Source organism: Saimiri boliviensis, chromosome 2 (genome assembly GCF_048565385.1).
Source record: "Saimiri boliviensis isolate mSaiBol1 chromosome 2, mSaiBol1.pri, whole genome shotgun sequence".
NCBI classification, from domain to species: Eukaryota; Metazoa; Chordata; class Mammalia; order Primates; family Cebidae; genus Saimiri; species Saimiri boliviensis.
In genome coordinates, this window is record NC_133450.1 from 30,523,116 (window position 1) to 30,549,526 (window position 26,411).

Genomic DNA, 26,411 nt, shown 5'->3' on the forward strand with positions numbered 1-26,411 from the left:
AGTTTTATATTCTTTTTATTAACCAGGTCTCCACAAAACCTGAATCACCTCTAGTTTGGCATTTATAAAATCATGTAAGAATAAGATTTATAGGCCAGGCATGGTGGCTCACGCCTGTAATCCCAGCACTTTGGGAGGCTGAGGAGGCAGATCACCTGAGGTCAGGAGTTCAAGACCAGCCTGCCCAACATGGTGAAACCCCATCTCTACAAAAAAAAAAAAAAAAAATTAAGATTTATAAATGCAAACAGCAGTGCCTGTTCTGCCCCCTCCTTCCTCACTCATTCCTACTTTAAACTCTTTTAGTCATTTCTTTTGGTATTTACCTCCATAATTAATTATAAGTAGCATGCTCCTTGAGGCATAACTTGATGTTTTAATTTTGGGTACTTATTCACCTCCTATAGAGAGGATAAAGCATTAGGTCTCATCCTCTTATGCATGTGTACAGATTTAACTCTTCCTGTCTTCCCAACGCCATAACCTTATGTTAAATTCAGTTTTATATTCTCACTATGCAAATAGTATTCATAACTAAACTACTCTGCTATAGCCAGAATATACTATAATTACGTTTGCTTTCTTGAACAAGTTTTTGTTTTCTTTGGAAAACTGCCTCATTTTTTTCCATTGATGAATTTTATATTATTATCTATGACTAATTTATCCTCAAATGCTCTGACAGTTCAACCACATCAGGTAATCTCTCAGTTCTTTGTTTTTTTTCTTGCACAGACATCCCTCCTGTAGCCCTACGCCCTTTTGTTCCAATATAACTTCTAGTTCCATTAACACAGTGATTGTCAATTAGGGATAGCACCGCCCTTCCAGCGGGTGTTTGGAAATAACTAGGGTAGAGGACTTTTTTATTATCACAAGGCCTCAAAGCCATTATTGGCATTTAGTGGGTGAGGGGCAAGGAATGTTAAATATCTTGTAACGTGTGGGGAAGTCCCACAGAATGAAGAACTGTGCCCCCCAAGTTCCTCAGTGAGAGCAGCAATCTCACTGAGGAAGGCTGCAGTTCATCCAGGCTTCTCATTTCAAAGCCCTTGCTCATGTTGTCCCTCTCTTGGAAAGCTCTTCCTCTACCCTTCAGCTGGCCATCACCTATTATCACTTCTTCAGGGAAGCACCCCTTGACTTTCCAGGATACCTAAGATTCCCCTATTACAAACTTTCATAGCAATTTACAAGTCTTCTTCGCAACACCTATCACAACTGTATGAATTATTTATGTAATAATTTCTTGAACTTCTAGCTCCCCAAATAGACTATATATAAGCTCCACAAGGGAAGGGGAATCTTGTTCAGTGCTATATCCCCAGGGTCTAGCACAGATTCAGGTGCTCAGCCAACATCTGTCAAAGGAATGAAATCTTGATATATCACTCATACTCATATATATCTATATATATCTATATCTATATCTATAGATATATATCCCTTCATGCTCACAGACAACCATTTTGATTTTCTTTAGCTTAACACAGGTTAACACAAGAACCAGGCTATGGCAATTCTTTCCAGTATATTTCTTACTTTTCTATCAGGTTTACTAGTGGTCCTGATGGCAGCAGTGGCCCATCTGGAGTGGCCGCTGCAAAAATGCCAGCTGCAGCAGGGGAGGCGCAGCTAGGGCTGCACGCTCTGCAAGCTGGCGGGAGCCAGGAACAGGCAAGAGCCCTGCCCTCTTCCGAGCTGGTGGGACAGAAGCCCTGCACTCCCACAGCTGCAGCTTCCCAGCTGTGGCTGTAGACCTGGGCATCCCTGTGCTCTCAGGGGTCCAGGAAATCTTTCCCCTGCAGGTTGAATGTGCCTGCTCTCACTGTCTGGCCTCTCCTACCCTGTGTCTGCTCGGATTTCAAAGCAAAGTTGTGGCCAAGTCTGGGTGCTGTCATGACCTGGCTGGGTATGCACGTGCTTGGGGTGGCACTGACATGCCAGACCCCTGCCACCTCAGCCTCCTCTGGACTTTGGGTGCCAATAAGCATGGGAGAGTGGCTGCAGAGGGGCTGAAGGCAGCTTGCTGCAAGCACCCTTCTGCATGAACGTCCTGGGTGCCATGGGAGCCATGGAGGGAGCAGGCTGATGGCAGCAGAAGGCAGACAGGCTCCTAGGTGGAAAGGGGAAGGTCCCCAGTGAAGCCCCACCTTCAAGGCAGGGACAGCCTGAAGCCTGGGGGCCAAGCTGCCAGTTCCACAGACCAGAGTGAGAACTTACGGTGCTTTTTCTGGGCCTGCTCGTGGCCGCCCATGGACCAATCAGCACATACTTCCCCTCCTCAGAAGCCCATAAAAACCTGAGACTCAGTCAAACTCAGGCAGACGACGGGACAACCTGCATGCAGATAGGCATTACCCACTTCAGATCTCCTGAGTTGTACTGTTGCTGAATAAAGCATCTCTTCATCTTGCTCTCCCTCCAGCTGTCCATGTACTTTTTTCTTCCTGGACATGGGACAATAACTTGGGACCCACTAAATGGAAGGACTGAAAGGACAGTGACACAAACACGGCTGAAACATGCCCCTCACTTGCCATATTGCAGGTGTCGAGAAGGACAGAAGAGAGGAGTAAAGAGCTGTGGCCCTCTGGGGAGCCCATACTCAGGAGTTCCCTAAGCTAGGGCTGTGACACCCTCTTTGGGGTTCTGCAGTTCCTGGCATCTCCAGCTTCTGAGTGCCACTGCATTCCCCAGTGCCTGTAGTGGGAGCCGCTTAGGGAATGCCTGGTCTAGCTGCAACAGGGAGCTGATACCTGGAGCTGCTTACCCTGCCATAGCCAGCATGCCTGGCTGTGCTCAGTGGCCAGACCCTGCACTCACTCACTCACATACTCCTCACTGTTCCATACCTGGCTTGCCTTTGGCAGGCGTGGGGTCCAGCTAGTAGTGAAAGCCAAGCACAGCCAGCCAAGATGGTAGGTAGAATGAGCCCAGTGGGCCTACGCAAATCTCAGGCAAAGGTGCCACTGGCCACAGAGGTTTCTGGCTAGCAAAGTGACACCCTAAGAATCCTGTGACAATCTAACATCACCTTGTTCTGCTGCCTTGCTTACTATGGAATAAAGACTGGTATCTTTGAGTTCCAAATAGAAATTCCTGGTGGAAAGTATCTTCCCTGCAGTTGCCCAAATGCTAATTCTATAGTTTTCCTGGCTTTATAGAACATAAACTCCCTTTCCTGAAAAAACAGCAACTCAATTAAGTCCTTTTTTTCCTCACCAATATTTATTGTGCCTGTTTTTCAGATTCCTCATAAAGTTAGCCCTTTTCTGGTTTTCTTTAAAAAAAATAATAAGCTTCCTTTTTTTTTTTTTAACTATTTATACTGTGCTATTTATTATTCCTCAACTCCCTTTTTTTTTTTTTTTTGAGACGGAGTTTCGTTCTTGTTACCCAGGCTGGAGTGCAATGGCGCGATCTCAGCTCACCGCAACCTCTGCCTCCCGGGTTCAGGCAATTCTCCTGCCTCAGCCTCCTGAGTAGCTGGGATTACAGGCACACACCACCATGCCCAGCTAATTTTTTGTATTTTTAGTAGAGATGGGGTTTCACCATGTTGACCAGGATGGTCTCGATCTCTTGACCTCATGATCCACCCGCCTCAGCCTCCCAAAGTGCTGGGATTACAGGCTTGAGCCACCGCACCCGGCTCCTCAACTTTTTTTGTGTGTGTGGGAGGGTAGCTTCTATTCCAGAAAACTAAATGAAAGCTCCCCATCAACTCCATCTAATAACTTTTTTTTTTGAGACGGAGTTTCGCTCTTGTTACCCAGGCTGGAGTGCAATGGCGCAATCTCGGCTCACCGCAACCTCCGCCTCCCGGGTTCAGGCAATTCTCCTGCCTCAGCCTTCTGAGTAGCTGGGATTACAGGCACGCGTCACCATGCCCAGCTAATTTTTGTATTTTTAGTAGAGACAGGGTTTCACCATGTTGACCAGGGTGGTCTTGATCTCTTGACCTTGTGATCCACCCGCCTCGGCCTCCCAAAGTGCTAGGACTACAGGCTTGAGCCACCGTGCCCGGCTATTGTCTGTTTCTTTTTTGCTTGTTTCTTTTAGGAGATTCTTACTTTTACATGTTTGGAGAGTGTTTACTTTTTCTTTTTAAAATCATGATCTTTAAAAAATAAACAAAAACAACATCATAACCTCAATCTGAACCTTTCAATATTGGTATTCTGTATTTAATGGGAGATGTCTTAACCTAGGGTGCCTTGACTGTATTGTTGGGTTTCGAATATCTTAAAGTTTATCTGTGTATTTACTGGGCATCACCATAGTTTTGAAGAGATTCTTAAGGGAGTCTATGACCAAAGAGAGATGATAAAATCATTGCTACAATGTTAACTTGTAAGGTGACAGTGACCCTGAAAAACCAAGATATTATCAAATTAAAGTTACCTACTTTCTGCATTATACTTGGAGTTTTTGGATACCCTCCTTTGAGCTTCCGGGTCTCCTTCAGCCATATTCACCAACCACACCATTGTTGCTGTTGAGAAAGACAAAATTCCAGGTAAGCACTGAACACACAAAGGAAAACGTATGCACAGACAGCAGCAGGCCATCATTTCTCCACACAAATCACCAATCTTCCTAATGCTGCCTTAAGACTGTTTAACAATCAGAAGTAAAAATGATAGGGAGGCGAGGGTCCAGCCTCGTTCACAGTGGGCGAGGCTCCGGGAGCTCAGCAAGGCTGCAGGCACCTGCGTCCACCAGCGAGCAGGACTGGCTGCTCTGGCTTGGGATCCCTAGGCAGGACTGCCATCCTCTCCAGAATGAAGACCTTGCTGGTGCTGCCGGCTGCCCTTCTGGGTGTTGAGCGAGCCGGCTCGCTGATGTGCGTCTCCTGCCTAAACCAGAAGAGCAATCTGTACTGCCTGAAGCCCACCATCTGCTCCAACCAGGACAACTACTGCCTGACTGTGACTGCGTCCGCCGGCATCGGAAAGTCCTGAGCAAGTCCTGTTCCCTCCCAGGAAACATCAATACTGGTAATAGCTTCCATGGGCATCTGCTGCTGCCAGGGTTTCCTGTGCAATTTCAGCACGGCTGACGGCAGGCTGTGGGCCAGCCCCACCCTGCTGGGTGCCGGACTGCTGCTGAGGCTGTTGCCTGCCCTGCTGCATTTCGTCCCCTGACCCCCCAGACCCTGTCCCCAGCCCCCTAGCTCAGGAAGCAAAGCCCAGCCCTTTCTGGATCCCACAAGGGTATGAGAGCCCCTGACTCCTCACATGCCTGATTCGTTCCCTTGGTCCCAGGTCAGGCCCGCCCCCTGCACCTCCATCTGCCCCAGTCTGCCTCTGCCCCAGGTGGGGCCACCTGCCCTCACTTCTGGGGTCGATGATGTGACTTTCCTTGGGGGACTGTGGAAGGGATGAGGGTTGCCTGGAGTCTTAGGGTCCAGCGTCAGGACCAAGTCCCATGGACACACTCAGAGGGTCCCTAGGGAGGCTGTGCCAGTAGGGATGTGTGCCTGTGGGGGTATGCGGGTGTGCTGTGCAGGTGTGAGCACCGTGGGTTTCTGGGGCCTGTGTTTGGGGAGGGAGGGGTGCCAGCAGCCTGCAGAGCCCCAGTCCCCTATAATCCCCTGCCCTGGCACAGTCTCAAGCCCTGCAAGGGCAGCCTTTTGGGGGTGGGGTTTCCACCACTTCCAGGTCTAGGCCCCCGCCCCAAATCCAGCCAGCCCTGCCCCAGCCCCAGCCCACCCCCACACTGGAGTCCTACTGCTTTGGTGCCTCAAATAAATACAAATGTCCCCCCACCCCGCCACCACCAAAAATACAGTAAAAATAATAAAAGGTTCTCTTTGGTTTTAGCAGATAAAATAAAAACTTCTGAAACTGAATGTTTACTGTAGTGCTCAAACTGCATTTGCTATCACAAAACTGTTCATCATCATATTTAGACCCTGAAAAGTAACCAGAAGGAAAACTGCTCAGGCCAGCAAGATTCCACTGAAACAACAGTGGGACTAGCTGAATGTTCTAAACTCCAGGACAAACTGGAGCTCACAAAAGCCTCAGATGGAAATTATAATTCAAAAGATTCACGGAATAAATTTCCTTCATATTATGTCTCACTTTTAGAATGTTCAATAATGCTAAGCCATGTTTTAAACAAGGAGTAAGAAAAAAAGTTAAAAGCAGTAAACATAATAGGGATAGTCAAGTGGCCTCCTCTGTGTCCCTTCTATAAAGATACATGTATATCAATGTATCAATCTAGATCTAGATACACACGTGTGCATCTCTACCATATTTTAGCTCAGAGACCATGTGAAAACTTTAAAATGGTGCTTTTCTCTTACATATTTCAGCAGGACTGAAAAATTGTATAATCACCATTGGAGGGAAATTTAGTAACATCAAATAAAACTACACATGCAATAACCCTTTAATCTGGCAGTAATACATTTTGGAACTTATCCTGAAGATACATCAACAATAACACAATAATAAAGTACATATAAGCAAAGATATGCCATATGGGACTATGGTGGGAACCAAATGCCAGCAGCAATCTCAGTCAAATCTGTTTATAGTAATTTTTTTTTTTTTTTTTTTGAGACGGAGTTTCGCTCTTGTTACCAAGGCTGGAGTGCAATGGCGCGATCACGGCTCACCGCCACCTCCGCCTCCTGGGTTCAGGCAATTCTCCTGCCTTAGCCTCCTGAGAAGCTGGGATTACAGGCGTCCGCCACCATGCCCAGCTAATTTTTTTGTATTTTTAGTAGAGACGGGGTTTCACCATGTTGACTGGGATGGGCTCGATCTCTTGACCTCGTGATCTACCCGCCTCGGCCTCCCAAAGTGCTGGGATTACAGGTTTGAGCCACCGCGCCCGGCCCTGTTTATAGTAATTTTAAACAAGATACTTGGCATTTATGTTCCTCTGGCCTTTTATCACTATAATTTTATCCATGTTTCTAATACTCAGGCTTCCTGAAGAACTTATGAAAGAAATGCACAAGCAAAGAAGCTGAACCACCGCCTTGTTATTTCTGAGGTCAACCAAGTTTCATTATAGAATAACCCAACCAAATGATCCAAAGTTAACAGAAACAAGACAGGGAAAACATTGTTTAAATCCAGATCGAAAGAAGAAAAACTGAAGGGCAACCACCATGTATGAGGTTTATGGATTTGTATTTTTATTTTTTGTACAAACAGGGTCTCACTATGTTGCCCAAGCTGGACTAAAACTCATGGGCTCAAGCAATCCTCCCGCCTCGGCCTCCCAAAGTGCTAGGATTACAGGCATGAGCCACTGCACCCAACCTGTTTATGAATTTCTAGTCTTCTGGAAATGAAGGCAGCAGCTATTTATTTGTTTTTCTTTCTTTATGCAAGTATGAAAAAAATCTAGCTGTAAGCCCTTTTGTTTTAGCATTTAATAGTATCATGAAAATCAACATTTTCTGTAAATGGCCAGCCAGTAAACAATTCAGGTTTTGTGTGTCACATATTCTTGTTTTTTTGTTTTGTTTTTAAACAACCTTTTAAAAATGTAAAAAGCATTCTTAGCTTAGAAGCTATAAAAAAACAGGCCATGGGCCACATTTGGTTTCAAGCAGTAGTTTGCTGACCACATGGTAATTATCATAAATAGTATATTTGTTGAATAAATAGTACTAAAATAATCTTTTTTTTGAGATCAAGTGTCGCTCTGTCACCCAGGCTGGAGTGCATTAGTGGCTCACTGCAACCTCTGCCTCCTGGGTTCAAGCGATTCTCCTGCCTCAGCCTCCCAAGCAGCTGAGACTACAGGTACATACCACCACACCCAGCTAATTTTTTGTATTTTTAGTAGACACAGGGTTTCACTGTGTTAGCCAGGATGGTCACGATCTCCTGACCTTGTGATCCACCCGCCTCAGCCTCCTAAAGTGCTGGGAATACAGGTATCAGCCTCGGTGCCCAGCCCCTAACATAATATTTTTAAAAATCACTTTTCTTTCACTTTAACACCAAACACCTTATATCAGTAGAAAAATAAGCAGATTTTTTTTTTAAGTTAAAAAAAAAAAAGGCTGGGCATAGTGGCTTGCGCCTGTAATCCCAACACTTTGGGAGGCCAAGGCAGGTGGATCACCTGAGGTTGGGAGTTCAAGACCAGCCTGACCAACATGGCAAAACCCTGTCTCTACTAAAAATACAAAAATTAACTGGGTATGGTGGCAGGTGCCTGTAATCCCAGCTACTCAAGAGGCTGAGGCAGGAGAATAGCTTAAACCCAGGAGGCAGAGGTTGCAGTGAGCCAAGATTGTGCCACTGCCTTCCAGCCTGGGCAGTAAGAGCAAAACTCTGTCTCAAAAAAATAATTCTTTTTTTTACTTTTAATGTAGCCTAGGCTGATCTTGAACTGCTGGGCTCAAGCAATCCTCCTGCCTCTACCTCCCAAAGTCCTGGGATTACAGGCATACTGGCTGTAAAATATTGCAGATTTAAAAATTAATACAACCTTGAACTGAGACAAAATCGAAGAAAAGGCTTTAGGTAAAATGATCTATCTCGGCCAGGCACGGTGGCTCACGCCTATAATCCTAGCGCTTTGGGAGACTGAGGCAAGTGGATGATGAGGTTAAGAGATCGAGACCATCCTGGTCAACATGGTCAAACCCTGTCTCTACTAAAAATACAAAATTTAGCTGGGCATGGTGGCACGTGCCTGTAATCCCAGCTACTCGGGAGGCTGAGGCAGAAGTGCTTGAACCCAGGAGGCGGAGGTTGTGGTAAGCTGAGATTGCGCCATTGCACTCCTGCCTGGCTAACAAGAGCAAAACTCCACCTCAAAAAAAAAAAAAAAAAAAAAAAGATCTATCTCCAGGAATTGTTATTTTCCCTTCTAGTTAAGCTCCCAGAATGAACCACCTCTACCAATGACTACAAGGGAAGAATGAATTAGTTCAAAGAGTAGGTGTCTATTTTTTGTCAAACGACAGAAGTAGAAACCAAAAATGCTCATACATTTCCTGTTAGTAAGAGTATTTTGCAAACTGAATACCCTTAACTGGGAAACAGTATTAAAATCCATAAAAGAATAATATTTATTGATTTTTAGAAAACCAATAGCCAGGATGACTGATTTAAAACTTTTCATATTCATGTTTATATCCACTTCAGGGAAAAGGTACTGATTGGTATTGCCGTTTTCTTACATTCTGTTAAAATAACAAAACAAAGTCTGGGTGCAGTGGCTCATGCCTATAATTCCAGCAATGTTGGGAGGCTGAGGCAGTCAGATCACTTGAGGTCAGGAGTCCAAGACCAGCCTGGCCAACATGTTGAAACTCCATCTCTACTACAAATACAAAAAGAAAAACCTGCCAGGCATGGTGGCAGGCATCTGTAATCTCAGCTATTTGGGAGGCTGAGGCAAGAGAATCACTTGAACCCAGAAAGCAGAGGTTGCAGTGAGCTGAGATCACGCCACTGCACTCTAGTCTGAGCAGTAAGAGTGAAACTCCGTCTCAAAAAAACAAAACAAAACCTCTCAAATTCAGTGATTTATAAAATCCTCACAAGACATTTAGTACTGCAGAATAACAGATGCATTCTTCACCCTACCTGATCTACATCGGAGGTAAAGGTTTATCCTATTTTCCCACATATGTTGAATTGTTTTAAAAATGTCTCAGAATGTCTTATGTTCTGTGGTCATTAAATAGACTGAGAGCTTTTCAAAAAATATATGCTCATTGGGCCAGGCACAGTGGCTCATGCCTGTAATCTCAGCACTTTGGGAGGTCTAGGTGGGCCGATCACGGGGTCAGGAGTTCAAGACCAGCCTGACCAATACGGTGAAACCCCGTCTCCACCAAAAAAAATAGTCACAAATCTTCCCTCTCCTTTGAAGACCTTTCCTTAAACCTGTTCCCCTGTCAGGTCACCACCTGCTCTGCCTGTGAGACAGAAATCTTTAATGTAGTGCATGACATTTACTACTCTCCTTCTTCACCACCCATTCTCTGCCTACACCATCACTTCCACTGCCAGCACTGGCAAAACACAGACACATGCACCTTCCCTTTGGAATACTGCTTCTGGTCCTGTTTCTCTACTGAACTTGCTCTCTTCAATGTCACTAATGACATCTTAGGCAGCAAATCCTGTATGGTTTACTTAGTCCTCATTACCCTTTGACTTCTTTATAATATTTTATATTCTTTTTTTTTTTTTGAGTGGAGTCTTGCTCTGTCACCCAGGCTGGAGTGCAGTGGCACGATCATGGCTCACTGCAACCTCCACCTCCTGGGTTCAAGTGATTCTCCCACCTCAGCCTCCCAAGTAACTGGGATTACAAATGTGCGCCACCACACCCAGCTAATTTTTACATTTTTTAGTAGAGACGGCCTTTCGCCATGTTGGCCAGGCTGGTCTCAAACTCCTGCACTCAAATGATCCGCCCACCTAGGCCTCCCAAGTGCTGGGATTACAGACATGAGCCACCACGCCTGGTCTCTCTCCTTCTTGAAATTGGTTTTCCAATAACTCAACAGAAAAATAGGCAAAAAAAAAAAAAATCTATAAGAATATACAACAAACTGGTATCAGGAGTAAATACCTGATAAGGCATTAAGATTAAGGGTGACAAACTAAAAAAAAAAAAAAAAAGATTAAGGATGACAGTTACCACGAAATTTATTTTTATCTGTAATTTTTATCTTTTTTCAAGGATATTACTTGTATAAGATTAATTTTACAGGGCCGGTAGTAGTGGCTCACACCCATAATCCTAACACTTTGGGAGGCCGAGGCAGTTAGACCGCTTGAGACTAGCCTGGCCAACATCTCTACTGAAAAGACAAAAATTAGCCAGGCGTGGTTGGTACACGCCTGTAATTCTAGCCGTCAGGAAGCAGAGGCAAGAGAATCACTTGAACCTGGGAAATGGAGTTTGCAGTGAGTTAAGATTGGGTCACTATATGAGTGACAGAACGAGATCCCATCTCAAAAAAAAAAAGTTATTTTTTTGTCTATTAGATCTCTCTCTCTCTCTCAGACACATATACATGTACGCACAGACACAGCAAGCAAGTATTAACAAAGGTATAAGGAAATTGGTTCTTTCTTTGTTTGTTTGTTTGAGATGGAGTCTTGGTCTGTCACCCAGGCTAGAGCGCAGTGGCACGATCTTGGCTCACTGAAACCTCCACCTCCCGGGTTCAAGCCATTCTCCTGCCTCAGGCTCCCAAGTAGCTGGGATTACAGGCACCCATCAGCACACCTGGCTAATTTTTGTATTTTTAGTAGAGGGGGTTTCACCATCTTGACCAGGCTGGTCTCAAACTCCTGACCTCATGATTCACTCACCTTAGACTCCCAAAGTGCTGGGATTACAGGTGTAAGCCACTGTGCCCAGCCGGAAATTGGTACTTCCATATTACTGAAGAGAACGTGAACTGGCATAGCTTTTTAGGAAGTAATTTGGCAAACTGTCAAAATTTAAATACATACATCCTCTGACTTAGCAATTCTACTTTAAGAATACATCTTATAATAACATTCATTAAATTCATGGATGTTCTCTGTAAATGCTGTGATAGAAAAGAAATAGAAAAGAAATGGAAATGATCTAAATGTCTACCAATGAGGACACCCACCACTCAATATCTACGCAGGAGAACACCATGCAGCCATTTCATGTGCTGACATCAAAAAAGTCATGATACTGTGAGGGGAAAAATACTGGTTTTCCCAATTTTCTGATATTTTCTTCAACTTCCTTTAGTATCTTCTCTTCACTGTCTCATTCTCTAAACACAGCAGTTGACAAAGTGACCCTTGTCTTCCTCTTCTCTTCTGCTTTTATTTGAATTGCTCACCAGCTCACAGAGCGTAACTACCATCTCTCTGCTGATGCTCTTCAAGTCTGTATCTCGAATATCAACTTTTCGCCAAGTTCTAGTACTTCATTTCTAAACTTCTGCTAGAAACGTCTACCTCAGTGAACAACACATACTGCCAACTAAATTAGATACAAACCACAAAAAGATATAAAACTAATCAGACCCCTCACACAAGAAAATGTGGTCAGGTGTGGTGGCCCATACCTGTAACCCCAGCACTTTGGGAAGTCAAGGCGGGAAGACTGCTTAAGCCCAGGAGTTCAAGACCAGCCTGGGCAACATGGCAAAACCCTGTCTCTACATAAAATACAAAAAATCAGCCAGGCACGGTGGCACGTGCCTGTAGTCACAGCTACTCGGGAGGCTGAGGTGAGTGGATCACTTGAGCCTGGGAGGCTGAGCCTGCAGTGAGCCGTGATCACACCACTGCACTCCAGCCTGGGCGGGAGTGAGACCCTGTCTCAAAAACAACAATAGGAAAACATTTTTTCTTCCCCTCTTTCCTTCAAGCTTAAAACTTCTCTCCTCAGTTGCTACAACTATTGATTCGACCTCTGAAACCTCCATTAACTCTTTCCCTTCATTGCTACCGCCACTACTGTAATTCAAACGCTCATTACTTTCCACCTAGATCATGGCAGTATCATCTTAGTTATGTTTAGTATGCCTGTCATGATCTCAGAGTCCACCCCACCAATTCATCTTACAGTGCTGCCAGCTTACAAAGGCACAGCTCTGCTCACATTACATTTCTGCTCAACGATCTCAGTTCCTCAGGTATCTCTGAATAGCAGACAGACATCTAAACCAGTCACTTGAAGGAATCCTTGAGCTTGCCCTAATCAATAGCACCTAACAAGTTTTTAAACGGGAATGCTGGTTTCCCAGTATCTAAATATTTCCTTTCTTTCTATTCATATTGAAAACTCTCTTTAATCAACATCCGGCAGAAGACAATCATCTGCAAGGAAACAGATCTGTAGGAGTTCCATGAATGCCGTGTATTTAAGATGAGAATAAGTACCATGAAAATGACCACAGGTACATGTGCTTCATGAAGTTCCTATAAATTCTACACTGATTACTAATTCAACATCATTCTCAAATACTTACAGGAGTAAATGAGAGCCGGAAAAAGCGTTTCATTTCTCTCCTGAGCTGTTTCAACCAGCATACGAAGTGGACCTTTCGGACACAAAACAGCCACTAAATCTAGAAAAAGAAAAAAGAGAAACGACATCTGATAAAATGTATGGGCTCAACTTGTAAATGGGTGTTAGGAATTAATGAAGCAAAAACATTTAATGTTGTCTCTTTTTATACAAAAAGATGTTGAATTGATATGAACTAATGGCAGGTGAACTGGTGGGGGTGAGGGGGACCACCTAAACAAAATAAAACCACACAGAACAGCTGTAAAAATTTCATTTTGGGTTTGACTGCTATTTGCTTAGTGTGCAGTGTATCATTACTAGGTTCTACAAATAAGCCTTCCCAGTATAAAGGAAAGCTACAGAGATGAAACTATTTTAGAGCAGTTGTCAACCTACAGTGAGCAGAAACAGAAAGAAGTCACTTCTAAACAAGTCACAGACATGAACTATAAATAAAAACATTACTTCGAGAGGAATTTAATAAAAGGAATTTGACTGAACTTTTCAAAATGTGAAGTGAATAGAAGAAACGCATCCCTTCTCCTTTTTAAAAGCAGTATTATGTACTAATAAGAAATGCTTGTAATAAGAGGGCAGTTATTTTTTGATTTCTTCTTTGAGGAACCAAGAGGGCAATAAATTTAAATAAAACAAAACAGTAAGTCTTTGCAAGATAAAGTTTATTATTTCTTTACTCTCTGGTCAAATAAAAGAACTTCACAAATATTCAGGTCTCAGAACATATGTGGTGCTGAAAAGTAGCTTATTTTATAAAAAATAGTGAATCAGAGACGAAGCAATATACCTAAATTATTTTTGTTTATATCACCATCTTTTCCATCAACAGCAATTTTTCTTTCATTCTGTCATCTAAATTCAGCATATAAAAATATAATTTTAAACACTTAAAAATATAAAACAGGTAAAAAATATATAAATATACATGTATACATGTATACATACATATGTATATATACATATGTACAGCTAAATATACCTATTTTAGCTGTACCTGTTTTTTGCACACACACACACACACACACACATAAATATATATAAAACAGGTACAGTTAAATTTGTAAAGGAAGAATTAATAGCTTGTGTTGACACTCCTGTCACTTAGTTGCATTTAAATTTGAAACTTCATCCTTTGCCAGGCATAGTGCTTCGTATTTGTAATTCTAGCACTTTGGGAGGCTGAGGCAGCAAATCGCTTGTGCTCAGGAGTTCAAGACCGGCCTGGCCAAGATGGTGAAATACGGTCTCTACCAAAAATGCAAAAAGATTGGCAGCTCGTGGTGGCAGGTGCCCATAGTCCCAGCTACTCAGGAAGCTGAGGTGGGAGACTGCTTGAGCCCTGGAGGTAGAGGTTGCTGTGAGCCAAGATGGCACCACTGCACTCCAGCCTAGGTAACAAAGTAAGACTCTGTCTCAACAACAACAAAAAAAAATCCATGCCTTGAAGTGGTCACGTCTCTTTGTATTTTACACATATAAAATTATATTTATAATATAGTACAGTAATAAAACATACACAAAGAAATCTCTACTCTCAATACTTCCACTTCAATTTGTTTGAGTCTGCCCTGCTGTGAAGTAATGAGATTTTCAGCTTGTTTGACTCTGCCACATCCTGTAACTATTTCATATAGTTTTATGATATGCTCTCCCTTCAAGAATTGCTGAATGACAAATTTGCTTATTTTTTAGAGTAATTAAAATAAAATTGCTCTTGCTTTGAAAATTTCACAACTTCTATGACAAATTAAACCTTGAAACCTTGTAAAAATGGAGCTGAGAATCACTACTCTAAACATTGGGTACAATAACAATCTCTAAAAGTAAACTTTAAGACCGGGCGCGGTGGCTCAAGCCTGTAATCCCAGCACTTTGGGAGGCCAAGGCGGGTGGATCACGAGGTCAAGAGATAGAGACCATCCTGGTCAACATGGTGAAACCCCGTCTCTACTAAAAATACAAAACATTAGCTGGGCATGGTGGTGCATGCCTGTAATCCCAGCTACTCAGGCGGTTGAGGCAGGAGAATTGCCTGAACCCAGGAGGCGGAGGTTGCGGTGAGCCGAGATCGCGCTATTGCACTCTAGCCTGGGTAACGAGTGAAACTCCGTCTCAAAAAAAAAAAAAAAAGTAAACTTTAAGCTCTGTAGAGATACTTACTTATCCGATGTGCAGACAGAATGGAAGGTTGACGGTAAAATATTGTAATACAGTGAAAAGAATATTGGACTAGGGATTCAGATTTGAGATCAGAGTTTAAGCTTGGGCAAATAATTTACATCTGTAAACTTCAAGTTTCTTAGCAGTCAAATAGGGATAATAACTATCTTGATACTTCACAGGGTTATTTAAAAATATAACACTGGGCTGGGTACAGTGCTTCACGCCTGTAATCTCAGCACTTTGAGAGGCTGCCTGAGGCCAGGAGGTCAACACTGACCTGTGCCTGCAGTCCTCTCTACTCAAGAGGCTGAGATAGAAGGACTGCTTGAGCCCAGGTTTTTCAAGCTACAGTGAGCTATGATCACGCCACTATACTCCAGCCTGGGAGACAGAGTGAGACCCTGTTTCTTAAAACAGAAAAAATTTACTGATAGACACTGTTCTAAGTGTATTATTGTATTAAATGTATCATTTAATCTTCAAAACAAGAGACTTAGGGGTTGAGCAACTTGTCTGTGGTCAAACAGCTAGTAAGTGATGAGTAGGCTGCGCGCAGTGGCTCACGCCTGTAATCCCAGCACTTTGGGAGGCTGAGGTGGGTGGATCATTTCAGGTCAAGTTCAAGACCAGCCTGGCAAACATGGTAAAACCCCATCTCTACTAAAAATACAAAAATTGGCTGGGCATGGTGGTGCACACCTGTAGTCCCAGCTACTTGGGAGGCTGAGGCAGGAGAATCGCTTGACCCCGGAAGGTAGAAGTTGGAGTGAGCAGAGATCATGCCATTGCACTCTAGCCTAGGTGACAGAGCGAGACTCCATCTCAAAAAAAACACAAAAAAAGTAATGAGCAGAATTTGAACCCAGGCATTCTGTCTCCAGACCTGGCATTCTCAGTCACAGCAAAGCAATAGATGGTTACTTTGCAAACCATCAAGTACTACACAACATAATGTAATAAGGAAATCAGATAGAGAATATATGACTTCTATAGTTCCACAACTGATTACTCAAATACAAGAACAGAACCAGTTCAATCCCATTTCCATAGACTTCGTCAATCAAATGAGGATGATCTTTCCAATTAGAGGCCACTGAACATTTTAATAAGCATGTAATAGTGATAAAAGTGTATGGCCAGGCATGGTGGCTCACACCTGTAATCCCAACACTTTGGAAGGCTGAGGTGGGAAGATCTCTTGAGGCCAGGAATTCCAGACCAACTTGGGAAACATAGTGAGATCTCATCTCTTTAAAAAAAAAAAAAACACAAAAAAAAAACTTTTTTTTTTTTTAAATTAGGCATGGTAGTGCATGCCTGTAGTCCTATCTACTTTGGAGACTGAAGTGGGAGGACTGTTTGAGCTCAGGACAGGAGTTTGAGGCTGCAATAAGCCATAATCATGCCACTGTACTGCAGCATGGGTGACAGAGAGATCCTGTCTCTGGAAATAAAAAAACAAAAACAACAAGAATATGACCATGGCCTTTTAATATAAAAGAGGTCACATATCAGTCCCTGAAAATGGATCTCTTTTTTGCTTTCATACAGAACAATAGCCATAGAGTAGGTACATAAAAGCTGCCTGGGTTAATAGCTGGCATATGTTCTGACTGTTCAGGACGCATGTCACACTAGTGGTGGTTACAAAATTTGAATCTCACACTGTCCAAATCAGTTTTATGTTTAAAATCCATACATTACCCTATATAAAGGAGGTAATCTCATTTTGATTTTAAAAGTGAAATGAGGCCAGATGCAGTGGCTCATACCTATAATCCCAATACCTTGAGAGGCCAAGGTAGGAGGATTGCTTGAGCCCATGAGTTCAAGACCAGCCTAGGCAATACAGCAAGACCTCGTCTCTACAAAAAATAAAACAGTTAGCCAGGCGTGTTGGTGCACACTTGTAGTCCTAGTTACTTGAGAGAGGCTGAAGTGGGAGTACTGCATGAGTCCGGGAGTTCAAGGTTGCAGTGAGCTATGATCGTGCCACTGCAAACCAGCCTGGGTGACACAGAAAGACCCTGTCTCAAAAAAAAAAAAAAAAGAAAGAAAGAAAAGAAAAGAGAAAAGCTTATACAATAAGACATAAAAGAAAAAAAAAATCTTTTAAAAAATGAATTGAGCATTTTGTGTGTCTACCACGTCACTCTGTTTGTGCTTTTTTTTTTTTTGGAGACAGAGTCTTACTCTGTCACCCAGGCTGGAGTGCAGTGACGCCATCTCAACTTATCACAACCTCTACCACCTGGGTTCAAGCAATTCTCCTGCCTCAGCTCCTCAAGTAGCTGGGATTATAGGCACATTCTATCACACCCATCTAATTTTTGTACTTTTAGTAGAGACAGGTTTCATCATGTTGGCCAGGCTGGTCTCGAACTCCTGACCTCAAGTGATCCGCTCGCCTCAGCCTCCCAGAGTGTTAAGATTACAGGTATGAGCCACCACACCCAAAAAACCAAATATATGTTTTTTGACATATATTCAATTCACTGAACTTTTACAACAGTGGGAGATGCACTGTTCCCAATAAATAAATGAGAAAGCTGAAGCTCAAAGAGCTCAAGTCACTTTCCTAAGGTCATAAAGACTGTCAGTGGTAGAGATGGAATTTGAATCTAAGTCTTCTCACCAGTTGTTTGTGGCTCCTTCCACTAACCCATCACTGAGTTAAACTAGTGGCAGTAATAAAACATTTTTAAAGAACAAAATTTCTGAAAAAACAAAATTTTTGAGACAGATTCTTGTTTTGTCACCCAGGCTGGAATGTAGTGATGCAATCTCAGCTCACTGTAACCTCTACCTCCTAGGCTCAATTGTTTCTCCCACCTTCCTAAGTAGCTGGGACTACAGCTGTGCACTACCATGACCAGCTAATTTTTGTATTTTCTGTAGATACGAGGTTTTGCCAAGTTGCCCAGGCTGGTCTTGAACTATGAGCTTAGGTGACCTGTCTGCCTCAGCCTCCCAAAGTGCTGGGATTAAAGGCATGAATTACCATGCCCAGCTGAAATTTTCAAATGAAAAAGTTACTATAGCTAATTAATGATTTACTCTAGAGCTATGGAATTTTACCATTTTCTCTAAATCAAGATAGATGAGGAAAGAAAACACTCCAATGAGGCATTTCTGTGACAAATTATCAGTCTTGGGTTTTACCATATACTGAAATCACAGCCAAGATGAGCCATGCAGTCCATTCAGGGAGGTACTTGATAAACACCAGGGCCATGAGGGCACTAATCATAATGAGATATGCCTGCTGGAGTCGAAGTGGACCTTTCCAGTGAATGGCAATCATTCCCACCACACCAAAATTCCAGATCAGGAGTGCAACAGTAATGTAGTCCACAGCAACGTTATAGGTTTTAAACACTTCCCTGAAAAAAAGTTACACAGATTTTAAAAGATTTCTGTACAGTAATTTTCATCAAAACATTGTTTAGAATAATGTGATGGCTCCCAAACATTAGATATTCATATCCCACCTTTATAATTTTAACATAACCTGTATCAACTGTGCTAGTATTTATTTAACACTTTCCTTTAAATTATTATTTATTTTAGCTAGGGTCTCATTCTGTCACCCAGGCTGGAGTACAGTAGTGCAATCACAGCTCACTGCAGTCTTGGCCTCTGGAGCTCAGGTGGTCCTTCCAGCTTGGCCTCCTATGTAGCCGGGACAACAGGTGTGTGCCACCGGCTAATTTTTTTTTTTTTTTTTTTTTTTTTTTTTTTTGTAGAGCTAGGGTTTCACCATGTTGCCCAGGTTGGTCTCAAATTCCTGGGTTCAAGCAACCTGCCCACCTCAGCTTCCCAAAGTGCTGGGTTTACAAGAATGAGCCATAGCACCTGGCCAACTAATTCACTTTTTTCCCTCAAGCTGAACAACTCACTTTTTCCCTGAAAAAAAGCTGAACTTTTTTTTTTTTTTTCCCAAACAGAAAGCTCTATATCATTCATATAAATGGGAAACCAGTTTCACAGGCCATAACTATAAAAGTAAGTACAAACAGAAAAAAAGATCATGTAATACCTAAAATGTTATACTTCAGTAAATATTAGTTTAAAATATCTGAAATTAGAAAAAAATTAAACATCTGCCAATACATTTTATAGCTACAACATAAATTCCCATACAATGAGATTTAGTCGTCATTAAAAGTAGATATATGGCACAGTGGCTCACGCCTGTAATTCTAGCACTTTGGGAAGCCAAGGTGGGAGGTGGGAGGATCACTTGAGGCCAGGAATTCCAGACCAGCCTGGGCAACACAGTGAGACTCTATCACTACAAAAAATTTTTTTAATTAGCTGGAGGTGATGGCACATACCTGCAGTCCCAGCTACTCAGGAGGCTGGGCAGGAAGATAGTTTGAGCCTCCAAGTTGGAGGCTGTGTGAACCATGCTCACACTACTGCACTCCAGCTTGGGCAACAGGGCAAGATCCTAATTCTAACATTTTTTAAAATTGCATATATATAATTTTAATATATAATTTTTATATACAATTTTTAAAAAATACATTTATAAATATGTATATATTTTGGCATTTCAAAATAGGAGATAAATCATATTTCTGGATAATAATGGAAACCTAAAGTTTATACTTAAATAAAGGTGTGCTTTCTTTCTCCTTCAAAGCAGGAGAGAAATCATCATATATGTATATATATATGTGTGCGTATATATATATGTATGTGTGTGCATATATATGTGTGTGCGTATATATATATATATATATATACGCACACACGTTTTTAATACACACATATAAACATGGAGTATAGGCATAATACACTTGCTTGAAAAAATAAAGGATCCTGTTTATGATCCCATTTACATAAAACTGAGAGAAGAGCAGATGAGAAACTGATGATGACAGGACTTATCTTTAGGTGGTAGGAATCTGGTGATTTTTCTCCTATGTCTTTTTAAAAAAACAATGAATGTTTGGCATTTTTATAATGAAGAAAATGCATTTGAATTTTAGGGAGGAAAAATCCACCATCTAACAACAAAGAGACTGTAACTATAAAAGATGCCTGAGGTAACTGAGGAGAAAGCAAGCACACTTTTAGGCACAAACTTTTGAGTTTCAGGTACTAACCAAAAAGACGATTCCTCTCCCACTTTGAAATTCCAAAACAGAGTAAATGTTGAAATTTCTGGACAATGTAGATATTTATCTGTATTAAGCATTTCAGGTATCCTCAAACTTAAAAAGAAACAACATCCAACCTATTTATTAATCTTTGGCTAGGTAACATGTGAATAAGATATAAAATTCACAACAGATACCGTGAAAACTAGGTTTTCTCCCACTGTGTCTCACAGTTCCCCTCTCTAGCAGAAAGCAGTATTTTATTTTTTTTTGAGATGGGGTCTTGCTATGTTGCCCAGGCTGGCTTTGAACTCCTAGGCTCAAGCAATCCTCCCATCTTCACCTCCGAAAATGTTGAGATTACAAGTGTGAGCCATGGCTGGCTGGAAAGCACTATTATTAATTTCATCCCCCTCCAGAGACTCTATACATATACATACACTTTTCTACTTGACACAAATGATAGCATATTTTAATTATTTCTTCTTTAAATAGAGACAAGTTCTCACTGTCACCTGGTGGCACAATCATACGTCACTGCAGCGTCAAAGTCCTTGGCTCAAGTGAATCCTCCTGCCTCAGCCTCCCAAGCAGTTAGGACTACAGGTATGCACCACCAAGCCTGGCTAAGTTTTGCCTTTTTTTGTAGAGATGGAGGTTCACCATGTTGCCCAGCCTCATTTAGAATCCCTGGGGCTCAAGGATCCTCCCACCTCAGCCTCCCAAATTGGTGGGATTACAAGTGTGAGCAACTACACCTAGCCTTAAAATTTCTCAGTCACAGATCTTGTAAAGTATCTTTTTTACTTCTCTACGCTGTCAGTTTATTCACTTAAAATACCAATTTTTCCACTTTGGGAGTCCAAGGCGGGTGGATCACGACGTTAAGAGATCGAGACCATCCTGGTCAACATGGTGAAACCCCGTCTCTACTAAAAATACAAAAACTTAGCTGGGCATGGTGGCGCATTACTGTAATCCCAGCTACTCAGGAGGCTGAGGCAGGAGAATTGCCTGAACCCAGGAGGCGGAGGTTGCGGTGAGCCAAGATCGCGCCATTGCACTCCAGCCTGGGTTACAAGAGCGAAACTCTGTCTCGAAAAAAAAAAAACAAAAACGAGACCATCCTGGTCAACATGGTGAAACCCCGTCTCTACTAAAAATACAAAAATTAGCTGGGCATGGTGGCGTGTGCCTGTAGTCCCAGCTACTCGGGGGGCTGAGGAAGGAGAATTGCTTGAACCCAAGAGGTGGAGGTTACGGTGAGCCGAGATCGTGCCACTGCACTCCAGCCTGGGTAACAAGAGTGAAACTCCGTCTCAAAAAAAAAAAATTTTCAGAAGCAGCAGCGCTGTAGTGGAACAGGGACTGCTGGTCCTCAGTGCTTGTGCCTTCCCCTGCACAGCATGCACGAGAAGCTCTGAGTACAATATACGTCAGGAGGGTGAATGTGAGCTGGAGAGGGCCTGGAGCCACCATCAGTCACATCCACCCAGTTGTTGGCCTCCAGCTGGCTATGTATCCAAAGGAAGGCAGAGGCCAGCTCAGTCTGCACCTGCTACTGCTTGGTGCCCACCCAGTCACCAAAGACCAACACATGGTAAAGGTCAAGGGCTTCTTGGAGGGCAGTCTGCAGCCTGTGCAAGATGTTCTCCATACTGCTCAGCTAAAGGGAAGCGGGGCCAGGGCCTTAGCCAGCATCTCAGGCTCACTAGTGTCCAGGGCTTACACAATTCTTGTTTACTCATAGATATTTAACTTTTTTGCTGCTATTATAAATGGAATTTGTCCTTTTATTATGTTTCCTAACTAGTTGTTTATGCGAAGGTTATTGATTTGTGGAGTTTTTTTTTTTTTTTTTTTTTTGAGGCGAAGTTTCGCTCTTGTTGCCCACACTGGAGTGCAATGGTATGATCTTGGCTCACTGTAACCTCCGCTTCCCAGGTTCAAGTGATTCTCCTGCCTCAGCCTCCTGAGTAGCTGGGACTATAGGCGGCTGCCACCACGCCCAGCTTTTTTTTTGTATTTTTAGTAGAGATGGGGTTTCAATGTGTTGGCCAGGCTGGTCTCGAACTCCTGACCTTGGGTGATCCACCCACCTTGGCCTCCCGAAGTGCTCAGATTACAGGCATGAACCACCACGCCCAGCCTAGGGATTTGTGTTTAATTTTGTATTCAACTGCCTTAATAAACTTACTTAGTAATTCGAACTGGTTTTCAGTTAGTTCTTTTTTTTTTTTTTTTTTTCTTTTTTCTTTTTTTTTTAGACGGAGTTTCGCTCTTGTTACCCAGGCTGGAGTGCAATGGTGCGATCTCGGCTCACCGCAACCTCCGCCTCCTGGGATCAGGCAATTCTCCTGCCTCAGCCTCCTGAGTAGCTGGGATTACAGGCACGCACCACCATGCCCAGCTAATTTTTTGTTATTTTTAGTAGAGACGGGGTTTCACCATGTTGACCAGGTTGGTCTCGATCTCTCGACCTCGTGATCCACCCGCCTCGGCCTCCCAAAGTGCTGGGATTACAGGCTTGAGCCACCGCGCCCGGCCGGTTTTCAGTTAGTTCTAAAACAAAGTAAACAATCATTTTATCTCCAAATATTGATAATTTAACCTTCTTTTCCAAATTATATAGTTCTTATTTCTTTCTCTTGTTTAATTGTGTTTGCTAGTCCCTCCAGAGTAATGCTGGATAACCGGTGGTAAAGAAAACCTCCATCTCTGCGGAGCACAGCAGCTCACGCCTGTAATCCCAACACTCTGAGAGGTTGAGGTGGGCAGATCACCTGAGGTCAGAATTTCAAGATCAGCCTGGCCAACGTGGTAAAACCCCTGCTCTACTAAAAATACAAAAATTAGCCAGGTGTGGTGGTAGGCGCCTGTACTTCCAGCTACTTGGGAGGCTGAGGTGGGATAACTGCTTGAATCTGGGAGGTGGAGGGTACTGTGAGCCAAGATCACACCATTGCACTCCAGCCTGGATGATAGACAAAGACTTCGTCTCAGGAAAAAAGAAAAGAAAAGAAAGAAAGGAAAGAAAAAAGAAAGGAATAGAGAAAGAAAGAAAGAAAACCTTCAACTCATTCCTGACCTTAATAGGCAAGCTTCTAGCTTCCCTATGAGGATGACAATAGCTTTTAGAATAAGATTCATATATTTTATCAGGTTAAGAGATTTATTTATTTCTTTATTTTTAGAGAATGGGTCTCGCTCCATCACCCAGGCTGGAGTGCAGTGGTGCAATCATAGTTCACTGCAGCCTTGAATTCCTGGGCTCAAGCCATCCTCCCACCTTAGTCTCCCATGCAGCTAGGACTAGAGGCACACACCACGACTGGGTAATCTATGTTTTGTAGAGGCAGAGTCTTGTTATGTTGTGCAGGTCGGTATCCAACTCCCAACCTCAATCGATCCTCCCACCTTGGCCTCCCCAAGTATTGAGATTATAAGCATAAGCCACCACACATAGCCCCATCTGTCTGTTTTATTAAGGAATCTGATCAAGAGCCGGTGTGGAATCTTATCAAATGCCTTTAGCATGTACAGAGATAATGATTTAGTAATATGGTGACTTATAATGAACCAGTCTTCCATTCTGCAAACAAACTCCACTTGGTCAAATGTATTACTCTTTTAGTCTATTGCTGAATTCTCTTAATATTTTGTTATTCTTTTGAGATCAATAAATATAACTGACCAACGGTTTTCTTTTTCTTGATAACTTGCAGGGCTTTAGTTATCAACGTTATGCTGGCTTCATTAGATTAATCTGGAAGGTTTTTACTTTTTCTGTGTTCTGAAACACTTAAAATAGTGTTACCAATCCTTAAAGGAGGTTTAACAGAATTTCCCTATGAATCCATTGGGGCCCAGTATTATTATTTGTGCAGGTTGGGTAGCAACTACTTCAGTAACTTTCTGTATTTCTTTTTTGCTCTGTTTAGATTTTCTCTCTTCAGGGGTCAGTTTGGGTAATTTTTTTTCTAGAATATCATCCATTTCATAGATTCTCACATTTGCTTCTTTTGTCTGTGATTATTTTTTTTTTTTTTGAGACGGAGTTTCGCTCTTGTTACCCAGGCTGGAGTGCAATGGCGCGATCTTGGCTCACCGCAACCTCCGCCTCCTGGGCTCAGGCAATTCTCCTGCCTCAGCCTCCTGAGTAGCTGGGATTATAGGCACGTGCCACCATGCCCAGCTAATTTTTTTGTATTTTTAGTAGAGACGGGGTTTCACCATGTTGACCAGGATGGTCTCGATCTCTTGACCTCGTGATCCACCCGCCTCGGCCTCCCAAAGTGCTGGGATTACAGGCTTGAGCCACCGCACCCGGCCAGTCTCTTCAAATTTAAGAACTAGGGCAATTGTTTACAAACTGTATTCTGCCACCTGAGCTGAGAAAAAGGCCAGGCTTTTCTCAGTCTGAGCTTCTCTGAGCTTCACTATTCTATTCTCTTTGACCAACCAGATCCACTTTTTTCTTTTCTTTTTTTTTTTTTGAGATGGAGTCTCACTCTATCGCCCAGGCTGGAGTGCAGTGATGCGATCTTGGCTCACTGAAACCTCTGCCACCCAGGTTCAAGCAATTCTCCTGCCTCAGCCTCCCGAGTAGCTGGGATTATAGGCGCCTGCCACCATGCCCGACTAATTTTTAGTAGAGACGGGTTTCAGCATCTTTGCCTTGGCCAGTCTGATCTTGAACTTCTGACCTCGTGCGTGATCCACCAGCCTTGGCCTCCCAAAGTGCTGGGATTATAGGTGTGAGCCATCGCACCCAGCCCAGATACACTTTTTTCTATATTATACGTGAAAATCTCATTTAAGATTTCATTTGAAAGAAAAAAGTGTCACTGATAAAAAACAATACAGATGTACGAAAATTAATTCTTGTTTTTAATACTTTTTAATTTTTTTTCTGAGACGGAGTTTCACTCTTGTTACCCAGGCTGGAGTGCAATGGCACGATCTCGGCTCACCGCAACCTCCGCCTGCTGGGTTCAGGCAATTCTCCTGCCTCAGCCTCCTGAGTAGCTAGGATTACAGGCATGCGCCACCATGCCCAGCTAATTTTTTGTATTTTTAGTAGAGACGGTGTTTCACCATGTTGACCGGGGTGGTCTTGATCTCTTGACCTCGTGATCTGCCCGCCTCGGCCTCCCGAAGTGCTGGGATTACAGGCATGAGCCACCGCGCCTGGCCCACTTTTTTTTTTTTTAATATAGAGACGAGGTTTCACCATGTTGGCCAGGATGGTCTCAATCTCTTGACCTCGTGATCTGCCTGCCTCAGCCTCCCAAAGTGCTGGGATAACAGGCATGAGCCACTGCACCCTTTCTTAAAATTCTGATTCATAGACTTCTACTAGAAGAATATATCATCATCAAAAAGGCTTAGAATTAACTGTAGTCTTGAGTTCTTTCACTTCTACTTATTATAAGCAAGGAACAGAATCATGTCTCAATAGTAATACCGATTTATCGTTTATATACCAAGTATGACCTATATTTGGAAACAAGAGTAATTCATCAACAAAGTACATAGCTTTAAGTGATAGCTATGGAGCACAAAGGTAGTTGATTTTGAAAGACCAAAAATTTCATGACTTACCCCAAGTAAATGAATGAAAAAAAGAACAGCAGCAATAGAGATGATATAATAAGCCAGGCATGGATGACCTAGAAAAGAAAGCATTTCAATGTAATTAAATAACAGGTCCCACAACCTTTTATTTTTTTTTTTGAGATGGAGTCTCACTCTGTCGCCCAGGTTGGAGTGCAGTGGTGCAATCTCAGCTCACTGCAATCTCTGCCTCCTGGGTTCAAGTGGTTCTCCTGCCTCAGCCTCCCGAGTAGCTGGGACTACAGGCATGCACCATCATGCCCAGCTAATTTTTTGTATTTTTAGTAGAGAGGGGGTCTTGCCATGTTGCCCAGGCTAGTCTTGAACTGCTGACCTCAAGCAATCTACCGGCCTCAGGCTCCCCAAGTGCTGAGATGACAGATGTGCACCACCACGCCAGGCCTGCATCTCTCTTTAAAACAACTTCATAAAATAGTACGATTTGGGAAAGGCCAACAGAATGGCTTAAGACATTGGTACTCCTTGGACATT

General features: G+C 42.8%; 1 protein-coding gene and 1 pseudogene across 3 annotated transcripts in view; one reads left to right on the forward strand and one right to left on the reverse strand.

Annotated features, from left to right (window-relative positions):
- The window catches only part of PSEN1 (presenilin 1), a 96,765-nt gene that overhangs the window by 15,377 nt on the left and 54,977 nt on the right, over window positions 1-26,411 (reverse strand). For all 3 annotated transcript variants that reach the window (XM_010335244.3, XM_003924504.3, XM_074393028.1), the window contains exons 6-9: window positions 25,908-25,975; window positions 18,358-18,578; window positions 12,974-13,072; window positions 4,412-4,498 (exon numbers count right to left, since the gene is read on the reverse strand). In XM_010335244.3, coding sequence (XP_010333546.1) covers window positions 4,412-4,498; window positions 12,974-13,072; window positions 18,358-18,578; window positions 25,908-25,975 — 475 coding nt within the window. The remainder of the gene's footprint in view (window positions 1-4,411; window positions 4,499-12,973; window positions 13,073-18,357; window positions 18,579-25,907; window positions 25,976-26,411) is intronic.
- On the forward strand, window positions 4,735-5,150 carry LOC104650806 (lymphocyte antigen 6E pseudogene; annotated as a pseudogene).